General features: G+C 29.4%; 1 protein-coding gene across 1 annotated transcript; it reads left to right on the forward strand.

Moving 5' to 3' along the window:
* The first annotated feature begins 249 nt into the window (after positions 1-249).
* LOC148204045 (uncharacterized) lies at positions 250-2,024 on the forward strand. Its single transcript, XM_088106770.1, has 7 exons — positions 250-470; positions 548-652; positions 817-985; positions 1,047-1,136; positions 1,243-1,367; positions 1,605-1,696; positions 1,999-2,024. The coding sequence occupies exons 1-7, from the start codon at positions 250-252 to the stop codon at positions 2,022-2,024; spliced, it is 828 nt and encodes a 275-aa protein (XP_087962896.1).
* Positions 2,025-13,363: the final 11,339 nt, after the last annotated feature.

Raw genomic sequence — 13,363 nt, forward strand, 5'->3', positions numbered from 1 at the left:
AGATTTTATAATGTATGGGCCAGTTCTAGAATAATTTAATTGGCCAAGACTATCCTGAAAGGAAATGAAAAGAAAAAACTCTATGCAACCTAAAACGATTAAACATTTAATCTCCCGCGAATGAGTAGGTGACATTTCTTAATCATATATGCATAGATAATTTATTTTGAAACGTTGACCACTATTTGAGTTCCACAGTAATTTCTTAATAATTCATTCATTTTTAAAATTTTGAAAAGGTCCCTTTGGATGCAAGATCAGGGAAACCAGTACAATCCATTGTTGCAGAACACTGGTTTTATGCAGCATAACAGCTCCTCATTGAATGGACCTACATCTCTGTCATCAGGCTTCACATCTCCTTCAGCACTGAACTCTGCCATTATGGGGTTTTCTGGTACTAGACCCACTGAAGGACCAAGTTCACAAAATTTTAACACTCAAATGTCTCATATTTCAAGCCTTTTAAGGTATCATATTTTTACTCAAACATGCTCCATATGTTTGTAATTGCCTATATGTGTTTAACATTTTTCAACATTACTAGACCTGAAAGAGCACAGGGGACACAACTGCAGCAAGTCCCATTTTCTGTGAACACAATCTCATCACAGCGTGCAGACAACGGACTTTCTATACATTCATCTTTTAGGTATATACGTTTTTTAAACAATTTATATACTGCGTAAAAATTCAAATAATTAAACATAGAAAATGTTCAGAATTCTTTTGATTTGCTTTAATATATTTGCAGTAACAAAAGAACTCGCAAAATCTTACATATTTCAAGTTCTCATTATATTGTTGAATGTGCAGGACGCATACTTCAGTATCGAGTCTAAACATGCTGAATCAAAGTGACAGATCGCTGGTTTCTTATGGTCCTTATACGAGTCTGCATCAAAGTCCAAGTCTGAATTTACAATATCCAAGGGTGAAAATTTCTCAACACTTTTTTTGTCCTTTTAACAATGTGATGATATTTGTAGGATATATTTCAACACATACAGTCAAACTAAACGTGGTAAATTGAACATCATGATCAGCAGCAGGGACAGCGAGAACCCCCACGTCGTGGTCGTCCCAGGAAACATTTTGAACCAGGCGAGGCATCCTCACCTTATAAACGTCGAAAGGTAACCATTTTTATTGGCCATGCATGCATGAAGATGTTTTTGTTGTAATATGGAACCATAATGAGTTTTTGTGTTATTGTGCTTGGTTAACTTTGACTTGTTGCAGAGGGGTTCGTCCACAAGAGAAAATGTTGGGAGATCATCTTTATCCCAAGGAAACCAAAGTGCTGCTGGTGTAGTGATAGAAGATCAGAACCCATCAAACACTTCGTCTGCAGCTGAAACTGCAAGGTTCTTCGCTGCATTTACCATTTTTTGTTTTTCACTTTTTCAGTAACGATACATGAATAACTACATGCAGTATATATCAACATTTTTCATTCTCTTCGTCTTCTAACAATTATGATATCTTCATTTTTCTTTCTCTAGATTTCTAGAAGAATATTATAGTGCCCATCCGTAATTTTCCTTCACTTTTACCATCGAGTACAAAAGAACTTAAAACACTTTCATGATCTTAAATTTCAGTCCCTTTGTGAATGCTATGTATGATCCTGCATTCGAGAGAGCTGGCGTTCCCATTGATCCCCTTCTCCGGTTATTCAACGCATCAATATCTGGTAATTACTTCAACTTTCTATAAACCATTCAACTTGTTGGAGTGCTTTGGATAATTTTCTTCCAAAAATTAAATAATTTTTTCGTAAACTGAAATTAATTTACGTAGAAGTTAAAAAGTGTATATTTTTAATAGCTATACAATAGTTTTCACAAATATATATTAATTAATTTAAATTTATAGAAAAAATTTCTCCTGTAATTATTGTTTATAAAAAAAATATTAAAAGTCAAATTTACGTTTTGACCTTAAAAAACTTCCAAATATGTGTATCTGATCGGAATGATGTTGTTGTTCACGCAGAGAAACCTGCAGGGCCCCAACAATGAAATGAAGTCTTTAAGCGTCCGGAATTCTCAACAAACATGAAATTTTCTTTCTCATCAGTTTTGAAATTTGTAACATTGGTGATGAACTTCTGTACAAGGTGTAGATGTAATTTAGAATTTGATGACAGATTACTGTTATTTGTTACCCTCGTTAATTATGTTTTTCTGTTCAGATTTGAAGTTATTGATGATTAGCTTAGAAACATTGAATTTTGTGACTATATTTGGTCTGAAAGTTTAGCGAATATATGTCAAGTACTATTACTTTTTGTAATTTTAAGTTTTCACTGCATGAATGAATCTATAATTTTAAAAAAGATCTATATATATTTTGTTGGATAAAATGTTTTTATCAATGAATGCTTTGGAAATAATTTTATTACTTAGAAAACGTGTAACTGACTGTTCATAAGTTAAACAATAAGTTTATTCGGAAGAATGTTTGAATAAGTTTATTCGGAAGAATTTTTACGAACAAAATATATAAAGAAAATGAAAATAAACTTTTCAGAAATTGATATTAATTTATATTAAAATAAGAATAAAAAAATGATATACAAATTTCTACACATGAATTAATATATACTACCAGGAAACTAATAATCAAGATTTAATTAAATAAATTATTTGTAGACAGTTAAATTTGTATATTTCTTTAGAACATTAACTACAACAAAATTATTAAAATAAAAATAAATTATGGAAAAAAAATAATTAATTACTATAATTTAATAATTTAAATACATTATATAAATAAAATAGTTTTTATTATAAATAAAAAATTATAATTAATTAATAAATTAGAGTTTACATTGATCCTCAAATTTGTTATAATTTTTTATTCATAATAAAAATTATTTTAAGTATTAATAATTTTTAGTTTATAAAGTTATATCTAACTTAGTGAATGATAAATTATTTAACTCTTTAATTTTTTTTATTTATTGATTATTTTAGTGATTTCTATTAAAATAAGTTTTTATACTATTGAAATTCTACATCAAGTAGAGAAAAGACCCATTTATAATATATAAGTGGGTGCAAACCTCACTTTACAAGCTGGTTTTGTGAGATTAAGTTAGGCTTAAAGTCCACTTTAACATGGTATCTAGAGTCTAAGGTTCTTTTGAGAAAAAAATTCTTGTTGTCTTTACCACTACACTCGTCGTTGTCGGCAGTGGTGTCATCTACCGATGTCGGCGGTGCCATCGTCTACCGCTGTCACTACTGAAGTTCTAGTTTCGACTAACGATCACATGGTTTTGATCCTCTCGGCCAGGCGATTACCATGCCATTAACGACGCCTTCATCGGACCTCCTACGTGCTCTTAATGCCTTTTGAAGTGATGGATTTGCTCCCTTTTCTGTCAAATGTTGAAGAGGATTCCCCTAGGTGTGTGTGCATGTGCCACTTTTGTGTGAAAGGATGAAAGTTGTTGATGTGGCTGGCCTACTCTTTGAAATTTTGGGCATATACCAAAACATTCCTAGTTTAAGCGCCTGCCAGAATGTCTCGTGGAATCTTGGGACCTCTCTGAATCCTTATCTCAATGTGGGTTGTGATGTTTGTACTATTCGCGATCCTGTTCTAAGTGGCAGGAATGTTCACGAGTTCTCCATATTTTTTGTTGGGTTGACCTGCTCCAGTTTCTTTGAGTTCTGCGTCAAAGGGATCAGTCACCACTTTAACACGAACCTCATTATGTTGGCAGGCTTTACTCTGCCCGGGAATTATGCGAACCTTCTTCCCGAGAGTTAGTTTGAGGTTGGGGAGGTGAATTCTCGTTCTCTAGGTCGGTCAATTTCTATTGGAGTTCTTGAAGGTTTGCCTGATGTTGAACGCATAGGGCTACAAGCTTGACATATAGCGTCTGCGGTGTTCTTTATTCTGTTGGATTAGCGTTTGCATTTGATATTAAAGGCTTGTCATGATAATGGGTTGGGTTCCATCTCGTGAGAAAGTTTGGTTGACTTTTAGGTGGTGACCATGGGAAGGTAAGGCCGGGAAAATTCTTACCGAGGCCCACAATGGGGGTGCCAAATGTTCTTACCGGGGTCTTGAACGAGGTTCTTTGGATAGGTGGTGTGATCTGAGAGGCTTTGAAGTATCCAACGTGTACTCTTAGAGGTTGGAATGTGAGAAAAAATCCACATACAAAAGACTCTTTGACGTTTAAGTCAGTAAGATAGTTTTAATATCTATAAGAATAGAGTAATGAGTATGAGTGTGATTATTAAAGTAATTGAGTATTCCCTGGAAATACTAGTTGTATTTATAGGGTTAACATGGACCGTGAACCTTGATGAATGCATATTTATGTCCACATTTTAATTTTAATTTTAAAAATTTAGTGAGATTCTTGTGCTTAAATGGTTGATTTAAAGTGAATTTGTGACGATTGGATTTATCGGATTTAGGAATTAAAGGGGCTTAAAAAGTGATTTTTAGTTACATAAATTATTTTTGGTTATTCTTATGTTTATTTGTGTAGCTAAAATTAAATTTTTATTAGTCTAAAGTTGAAAAAATGAGGCCCAAAATTAAAATTAGTTTATTCAAGAAAAGGAGTTGAATGCACTTGTGTTTTTATAATTATTCACCTCTCTTTTCTAAACTAAACCCAACAATAAGTTATCATTTTCTACTACACCTCCTAATTCCCTATACACACCCTCCTAAACTAATAAGTTAGATTCATCCAGATTATGCCATGTGGCAATCTATCACACACAATTTTCCCACCACAAGATGCCACCTCATTAGCATTACCACATTAGTTTGTCACGTCATCTTCCCCAAATAGCAGAAACCCAAATTCCATTATCCTTACCATGTTGTGTCGTTACCGTGAAACCCAAGTCGCCGCCACTGCCCAACCATCACTACCATCCATTGCCGGACCACCAGCTGTCATAGCCGCCGCAAATCCGTCGCCAAACCGTCGCAAATCGTCATAAGGATCCTTCTTCACCTCCATTGACGACAACTTCTTCTCAGGCCACCATGAAACAATCGCGCCATCTAGAATTCACCATTGTTCATCATTTTCTTCTGGTTCAACCTTCATCGCGACATCATGAGGACACCATCATCCACCACGTCAGCCTCCGGAATCACAGAATCTCACGTCACCTAACCCTTCAACTCAACAACCATGGCAGCCTTCACCTCCATCATCCTTCTTCGTGCGAGCTAGCAACCACCCTTAATTCATGTTCTCCTTCCATCATCTATAAATAAATGGCAAAAAATCCCAAATTAAAGGAACCCTAAAACGCAAAAAAATCCCTAAATCCGCGAACCCTAGTCGCGCAAAATGCAGAACATGTAGCCACCCAATTGCGATTTCGATCTATAGAGCGATGTTCGCCCAACCTTCATCGCGACGCACAACATCAATATCATCCTCCATCAGCCAATGTTCACCTGTAAATCCCAAAATCTAGAAACACAAAAACTAGGTCATGATCTCCTCCATATGCGAATTCCACCATCTTCATCGCGCTTCTTCTAGCGAGCTTGACCACCATTATCCTCAAATTGAACCTACAAGAAAATCAAGGGAACCCTTAAAATCACCTCGCACAATACCTTTGCGCATCCATCAGAGAGCAAAGTCCTTCTCACGGTCTTACCTCATGACGACACAGAGCTCCCATTCCTTGCTGTGCAAAACCCTAATTTAGGTGTGAAGGCCAGTGGCAGTCCCATTGGCACGAGTATCTTGAGTCAAAGTTGGTTAATTCTCTTTGAATCTGGTCAAGGTTGGTCAAATGAGGTATTTTTGTGCAATTTTTTAAGGAAATAAAGGGGCTAAAGTGTTAATAAAGAAACTTTCAAGGACTTTTCTATAATTTTGAAATTTAACAAAGACATAAATGAAATTTGAGAGACAGTTGAGTTGATAATTTTAAGATAATTGATTTAATATGAAAATATATCAAGAGGAAATATCTTATCAACAGAATACTTAGAGTCCAAGCCTAATAAAGTCCTATATAAAGAGACCTATGGCAGAAAAAAATTAGAACTCATTCATTCACTCAGACTCCTCCACTGGAAGCCATCATCCCCTACTCCTCTCACTTTTATTTCCACTGTAATTTTATTATGGATTTTGAGGTTAAGTTGAATTAATGTATTTGTTTATTTTGATTATTGATTTGAATTATCCTTTTTCTATGTCTTTCATATTTTAATCAAGTTACAAGTAATGATTTCGGCATCATAAGGTGTTTGAATCTACATCCATATTGATCATATGAGTTCAAGGGTTTTTAGGTTTGATAGAGAAATTACTTTGATTGAATTTAGGAACTTTCATATGATTAAACATGTTTTTGCTATTAATTGAAAATGTACTTTGATTGGTGGTAAGAATTTCAACTATAATTAATTGAGAATTTACTTTGATGTACTTTGGTTGAATTCATTGTGAATAATCTAGACAGGTCTTGCATTTGATTGAGAATCTACTTTGAATTGTATGATCACCCTCACGTTAATTAAGAATGTACTTTAATTAATTTGAAACCCGAACAATAATCAATTGAACAATGGTCTTTGAAAAATCAATGATGAATCTATGTTATAAAAGTAGTAGAATTAGCCTATTTCATTATAATTGTTTCAAAGTTTTTAATTTGTTTTTCAATTAAACTCACGACATTCTTCAACATCAAATTCATTAGGATAGATTGTCGTTCTTATTTTTAAGCATTGCATAGAATTCATTAACCTTTTCAGAGTGTTCATAAGAGTAAAATATTAAAAACTGAAAAACAATTCAATGTTAAATGGGAAATGACTAAGGGTTATTTTAACCCTATCTACTTTCTTGACTACTAACTTGACAATATTGAAGTTGTCTTGTAAAGTAGTATTAATTTGATAATTTCAACTACAACATATCATACCTATATTATGATATCAAATAATATCAAATAATATTTATCTCAAGTAGATAATAATATTGAAGTGATATATTACCATAAATAATAACCATAATATCAAATTAGTAGGATAAGTTACTAGTGAATATATTAATATTTTTTAATAGATGTATTTTCAGTTAAATCAAGACGAAGAAACTTAATAAATATAATTGGATTACACTATTGGGTTAGATGGGTACACAAAATTAGATGTTGAGAATATGTTATTAATGCTTCACACCATTTTTTTTAATAACACTTTTGTCAAATTGACCGAATAAATTAAGGAACTATCTCTTAAAAGAATATAAAATTTAATTCAAATGAAAAAAAAATAGATTATTAAATATATTTTTTATTACATGTTTTATAATATAATATATATATATATATATATATATATATATAATCTTTTTCATTTATTTTCAATAATCATTCACCTTGTAATTATATATTTTAAGAGATAATATTTTTGTTTATCAAATTTGGACAACTTATAATTTTATATTATAATTTTTTCTACCTTATATCAATATTTTCTTATTCTTTGAAGAAAAGGGAGAGTTTTATTTCTCTATAAATTAATTTTTTTTTCTTTATATTATTATTTCTTTTACTATGTTGATGGTTAGTGGGTGATATACGGATGTTGGGAGACATATGAAAAGTGATTATTATTGGTCTTTTAAGAATAATCAGGGTTCTAGGTCAGAAACAAATGTTAAAATTGACCATCAAGTTTACCTAAAAGATTGAATGAACTGACAATGATGTTCGTAGTCCGAGGCATTCATGAAAAAAGTGTTTTGATAACCACTGAGAATGAGTATAAAAATTTGGGCTTCCAGATATTTTTATTTCTTGTCATGTACAAGGGAAGAAAATACGTGAAGGTGAGAATAAATATAATGTAAAATAATCTAATACTAAAAATTATATATATATATATATATATATATATATATATATATATATAAACAAATTCCATTTTATTTTATATTAAAAGAATTTGATTTAATTTTGTAGTCATTTGTTGAAATAAATAAGTTTGTTTTGATTAATATTTTGAAGACTTTGTGTCAACTAAAAAAAGATAAATTTACAATATAAATACAAAAAAATTATTTTTTAAATTGAATTTTAAGGTTGAATTAGATCTTATTTATTAAGATGATATGAGAGTAATTCAAAATATATCTTAACAATATTTATTATTTGTTTGATATATCGGATTATCTGTTATTAAATTATCAATTAATATCGATAAGTATATATTTTGATTATAAATAGAGTGAATTTAAAGTATATTAGTCATGCTATGTTATAATTAAGTAATTTTATATGTAAAAATATGTTCAATTAAATATATTATTTAATTAATTTTATTTTAAGAAGTAAATTTTAAGTTTAATTTAATTTTACAAAACATGTTTGGAAAATAAGATTTGTAAATGCTTATATATTTAAATTGACGTTATTTTTATTCGAGATAAAATTGTCAACACACTCTTATGGTGCTGAGATATAAATATAAGTTATAGAATTAAAAATTATAATTATTTACAAAAAATGTAAATTTAAGATTTGGATTAAAATATTTAAAGTTTAAAGTTTAAAGTTTAAATTATAAATTTAAGAATTAAATTTATTAGAATATTAGAGTTGTCACTTAGAAGCAGAAACCTTCTTGCACTAGAGAGTGGATAGATTTTGAGAGTGACTTGATGTTTCTTTGATACCACTCACATAACCCTTATGCTTTGCTGCAAATTAAAATCAAACGCAACTAAAATTAGAAACTAGAAAGCCTAACCCGTTTCCAATTTCTTTCCCACTGCAAAATATAGCAAAATATAGGATCATGATACCTATCTGTGGACGGATATCCATGTCCGTTTGTCCTTCAACGGATGTCGATATCCGTCCACGAATATTGACATTCGTTTAAGAATCTAACGTATATTTACATCTGTTTTAAATGTTAATAAAGGGCAGAAAAGGAATGGGGAGGTGCAATGAACAATATGTGGTGGTGGAGGGAGTCACTCCCCAAATTTTGCTTGGAAAAGAATATATAAATGGGTCAAACAGACAATCTTTACTACTACACCCCCCTAAATTTTCCTACATACACTCCTATTTTCTTAAATATGCCCAACATTCAGATTTTACCCTTGCACCCCCTAAATTTCCCTTATACCCCTCCTAACTAGACTATCAAATTATGCCACGTGGAAGTCCTCAACTAACAAATCAATCCACCAGATACGACCATGTCATTGATCTTTACATCCATCAGTGGTCCAACTACATGTTGTCACCTCGTTAGCTCTGCCACATCACCTGCCATGTCATCACCATCTTCTACCTCCAAAAACCCTAATTTCCCTCAAGACAGAAACCCTAGCTGTCAGCCACCTTATCGTCGTGTCGTAGTCGTGAAACCGTCGTGAGGACACACTTAGCATCACAACAGGTTCATCTTTTCACGCAATCAAACTCAAGCCGTCACATCGTCAACCTTTCCACGCTGCCAAAACCATGCGCCACCACTGGGTGAGTCTCGCCGTCAACCATCTGAAATCTGCGAGTTCCTTTGTTCTCCATCATCTGTGAAAATCACAACTCATTCATTCTCTCGAACTCCTCCACAGGAAGCAATCATCCACCACTCCTCTCACTTTTATTTTACCATGTATTCCACTTCATTCATAGAGAGTTAAGCTTGGCTATTCCAATGTAATTTCATTATGAATCCTGAGGTTAAGTTGAATTAATGTATTTGTTTCTTTTGATTATTGATTTGAGTTATCCTTCTTCTATGTCTTTCGTCTCTCAATCAAGTTACAAGTAATGATTTCTGCATCATAAGGTGTTTGAATCTACATGCATATTGATCCTATGAGTTCAAGGGTTTCTAGGTTTGATTGAGAATTTACTTTGATTCAATTTAGGAACTTTCATATGATTAAATGGGTTTTTGCTACTAATTGAGAATGTACTTTGATTGGTGGTATTAATTTCAATTATAATTAATTGAGAATTTACTTTGATTAATCAACTTTTAATTTGGTTAGGAGATTTAAGAATAAACATGATTAAACATAATTGGATTTGATTAATAATGTACTTTGTTGAATTCATTGTGAATAATCTAGAAAGGTCTTGCATTTGATTAAGAATTTACTTTGGTTAACGATATGATCGCCCTCAAGTTAATTAATAATGTACTTTAATTAATTTGAAACCCGATTAATGATCAATCGAACAATAATTTATGGATAACCTATGATGAATCTATCTTGAAAAAGTGGTGGAATTAGCCTATTTCATTATAATTGTTTCTAAGTTTCCTATTAGTTCTTTAAACATTCTTCAAACATTAACTTCATTAGCATAATTTTTCACTTTTGTTCTTGAGCATTACATAACATTTATAAGAGTCAAATATTAAAAATAATTTCGTATTTATTGGGAGATGACTCAAGGTTACTTTAACCGTATCTACTTTCTTGAATACTACTTGACAATACTGAAGTTGCCTTGAAAAGTAGTATTTTTGATAGTTTCAACGACAGCGTATCAATAAAGAAGCAATCAAGTTTATTGAAATCTCTTTCCAAGTCTATTTAGTCTGATTAAAATGTTTGTATATAATTATTTGACAAATTAAAACTACTTAGATTTACAACAAATTAGGAGTTAATTATATTTTCTCTTGTATTTAAAATAATTTTTTTTCTAAGAAAATGTTCATGGGTTGATCTTGACCCACAAGGCTCTTGTAGATATTTTGGCCTTTTAAAATCTTTTTTATAAATAACTTTTTAGCTTTGTAAATTTTGCAAGCTCAAACTGACGTGGGACAGGACCAAACTATGTAAGGAATACCAAATTAACAAGTATAAGAGTATAAATCAAAAAAGAATATTTTTGTATTTTAAAAATATATATTTTTAAGAAACAATTAAATCAATATTAATGAAATTATGTTTTCTGTAATTATGTTAAAACAAGTATAAAAAATCTTTAAAATTATTTGAAAGCTCGTTTATGTGAAAGTCAACATAACTCATCTGAATGCATTTTTTGAAATCCTGACTGCATGCTTTGTTATTGGTCCAAAAATATTAATATGCCAGATTGAAATCCTGACTGCATGCTTTGTTATTGGTCCAAAAATATTAATATGCAAAATTGAAATCCTGACTGCATGCTTTGTTATTGGTCCAAAAATATTAATATGCAAGATTGTCCCAGGAATATTATTTAACTAGTATTAAATACAAGACATTCAGTTTGTACAGTTACACTGTTTCTGACAAGACAAAACAACTATATTTAATAATATATTAATATAGTTATTTATTACTATCTTTCAAATAATGGTCAAAGAACTTGTAGCAATCAATATTTTTTAAAAGATATCAAAAATACATTAATAGCACATTCAATTTATATTTATATATATTAAATATATGTTTAAGTGTGTCATTAAAAGCTTTAGAGTTATTTATGAAATACAATACGTTTTCTTTTTCAATTTTAATAAATTACTTATAAAATTTTGTATTTGATCATTTCCATTTTTATATCACAATATATAAATTAATTAAACAAATAAAAAATGTTAAAAGTATAAATAAACAAATATTTAATATTGTCTTGAATGTTAAAAATAAAAGTTATATAAAGTAAGAAAAGGAACCTCGGAGCAACAATATTTTTACTCTTAGTTAATAAAACTGATCACACACATATTTTTTAAATAAATAAAAGAAAACATGTAAACTATATATTACTATAATATCTCAATTATATCTGTACCTAAATTTGCACATTTTTCTTATATTTTGATAAACAAAAATTAAAAAAAAAAGGTTTTTCCACATCTCATTTCAAAATATTTCAGACATATTTTCTTTCAGTAAATTGAAAATAAAATATGACTTAACTTTAAAGAAAGTTAAACTTTAAATTTGTATTTTTTTTTTCATTTAAGTCAGACGCGTCATATATAAAATTAACAAGTTAAAGAACGTGTGAGACAGATGATGTAATCTGTTTGGATTGATAAAGTTAAAGAAACTAGCAGAATTGATTATACAAGTGTGCCATGATATAATATGAAATTAATTGCATTCAATGAATAAACTATTTAAATTAATATGAGCTTAATTAAATTTTAACTTCGTATGAAAATTATAATTAATGTTTTATTAAATATTTTTAGTGCATTAAATATTTTAATTTTTTGTATATATTTTTTAACTGAGTTAATGAGTTTAGATGATTTAATTTATTTGTTAATAGGTGAGATAACTATTGTCTTAAAAATATAAGTTATTATTACTACAAAATGATAAGGATGAAATAATAAATGAATTTTATTATTTTTATTAAAAATGTGATAATAATAATGATCATGGTAGAAATAGAATTTTTCTTATCATTATAGATGATGATGTGAATTCTATCAACATAATTTTTAGAAAAATAATAAAAGTAATTTGTGGTTTTATATTAATTGTAATATCATTTTTATATTAATTATTAAAAGAAAAATATGTGTGTCTCTATTTTTATGATAATAAAAAATAATAAAATTATTATTATTATTGTAACTGTAAAATTAAATAAAATAAATTTAATAACTTTATTGTAAATCTTTTTATTTATTTTGTAGGTTGTTTTATAATTAAAAAACCCTAAGTTTAAAAAAGTGATCAAATAAAAAAAATGATTAAATTTAAAAAAAACAGTTAAAAGAGAAAAATTGATAAAATAGTTATTTTAATTTTAAATAAAAATTATCAAAAAAGTAAAATTGAAAAATTAATATATACAAAAAAAAATATTCTTTTATCTAAACATATATTACAAAATCTTACGAATAAAATAAATAAAATAAAGATTAATTGACATAGTTTATAACATAATTAGATAACAAGAGAGGCAATTAAAAATATAAAAATTTGTAACATTTGGCAGCAAGAAATAGAAATAATGGTCAGTTTAGATCCTTATTTTATTAATTTATACCAGTGAGTATTCAATAAATAATAAATTTAATAAAAATACAATTAAAAATATAGTAACATTTGAAACTTAATTTAGGTATTAATATAAATAGTTAATGGTCCAATTTTTATATTATATTTTGTTTTGTCGTATTAACGAGGATGGCGTTAGAGTTAACTATGTGATTGAAGTTACGAAAATCTGTTCATCCCAGTGTCAGTTTCAAATATTTTGACAACAAAGCATCCAGTCTGTATTATCTTCTGAGATTGGCCCTTGTCTTCCAATTTTCATGACCAAAAAAAAAAAAGTTTGCTATTTATAGAGTGCTTGACTGCTTCTCTTTCTCATCACTTTTGTCATTCAGAAATGGATGATGTACA

Source organism: Vigna umbellata, chromosome 2 (genome assembly GCF_029865625.1).
Source record: "Vigna umbellata cultivar VRB3 chromosome 2, Vumbellata_1.0, whole genome shotgun sequence".
Taxonomy (NCBI): domain Eukaryota; kingdom Viridiplantae; phylum Streptophyta; class Magnoliopsida; order Fabales; family Fabaceae; genus Vigna; species Vigna umbellata.

Coding starts and splice junctions, on each gene's coding strand:
- LOC148204045 (XM_088106770.1), top strand. CDS start 250: ATGCAAGATCAGGGAAACCAGTACAATCCATTGTTGCAGAACACTGGT. Junction 471..547: donor CATATTTCAAGCCTTTTAAG/GTATCATATTTT, acceptor CAACATTACTAG/ACCTGAAAGAGCACAGGGGA. Junction 1,137..1,242: donor CACCTTATAAACGTCGAAAG/GTAACCATTTTT, acceptor GACTTGTTGCAG/AGGGGTTCGTCCACAAGAGA.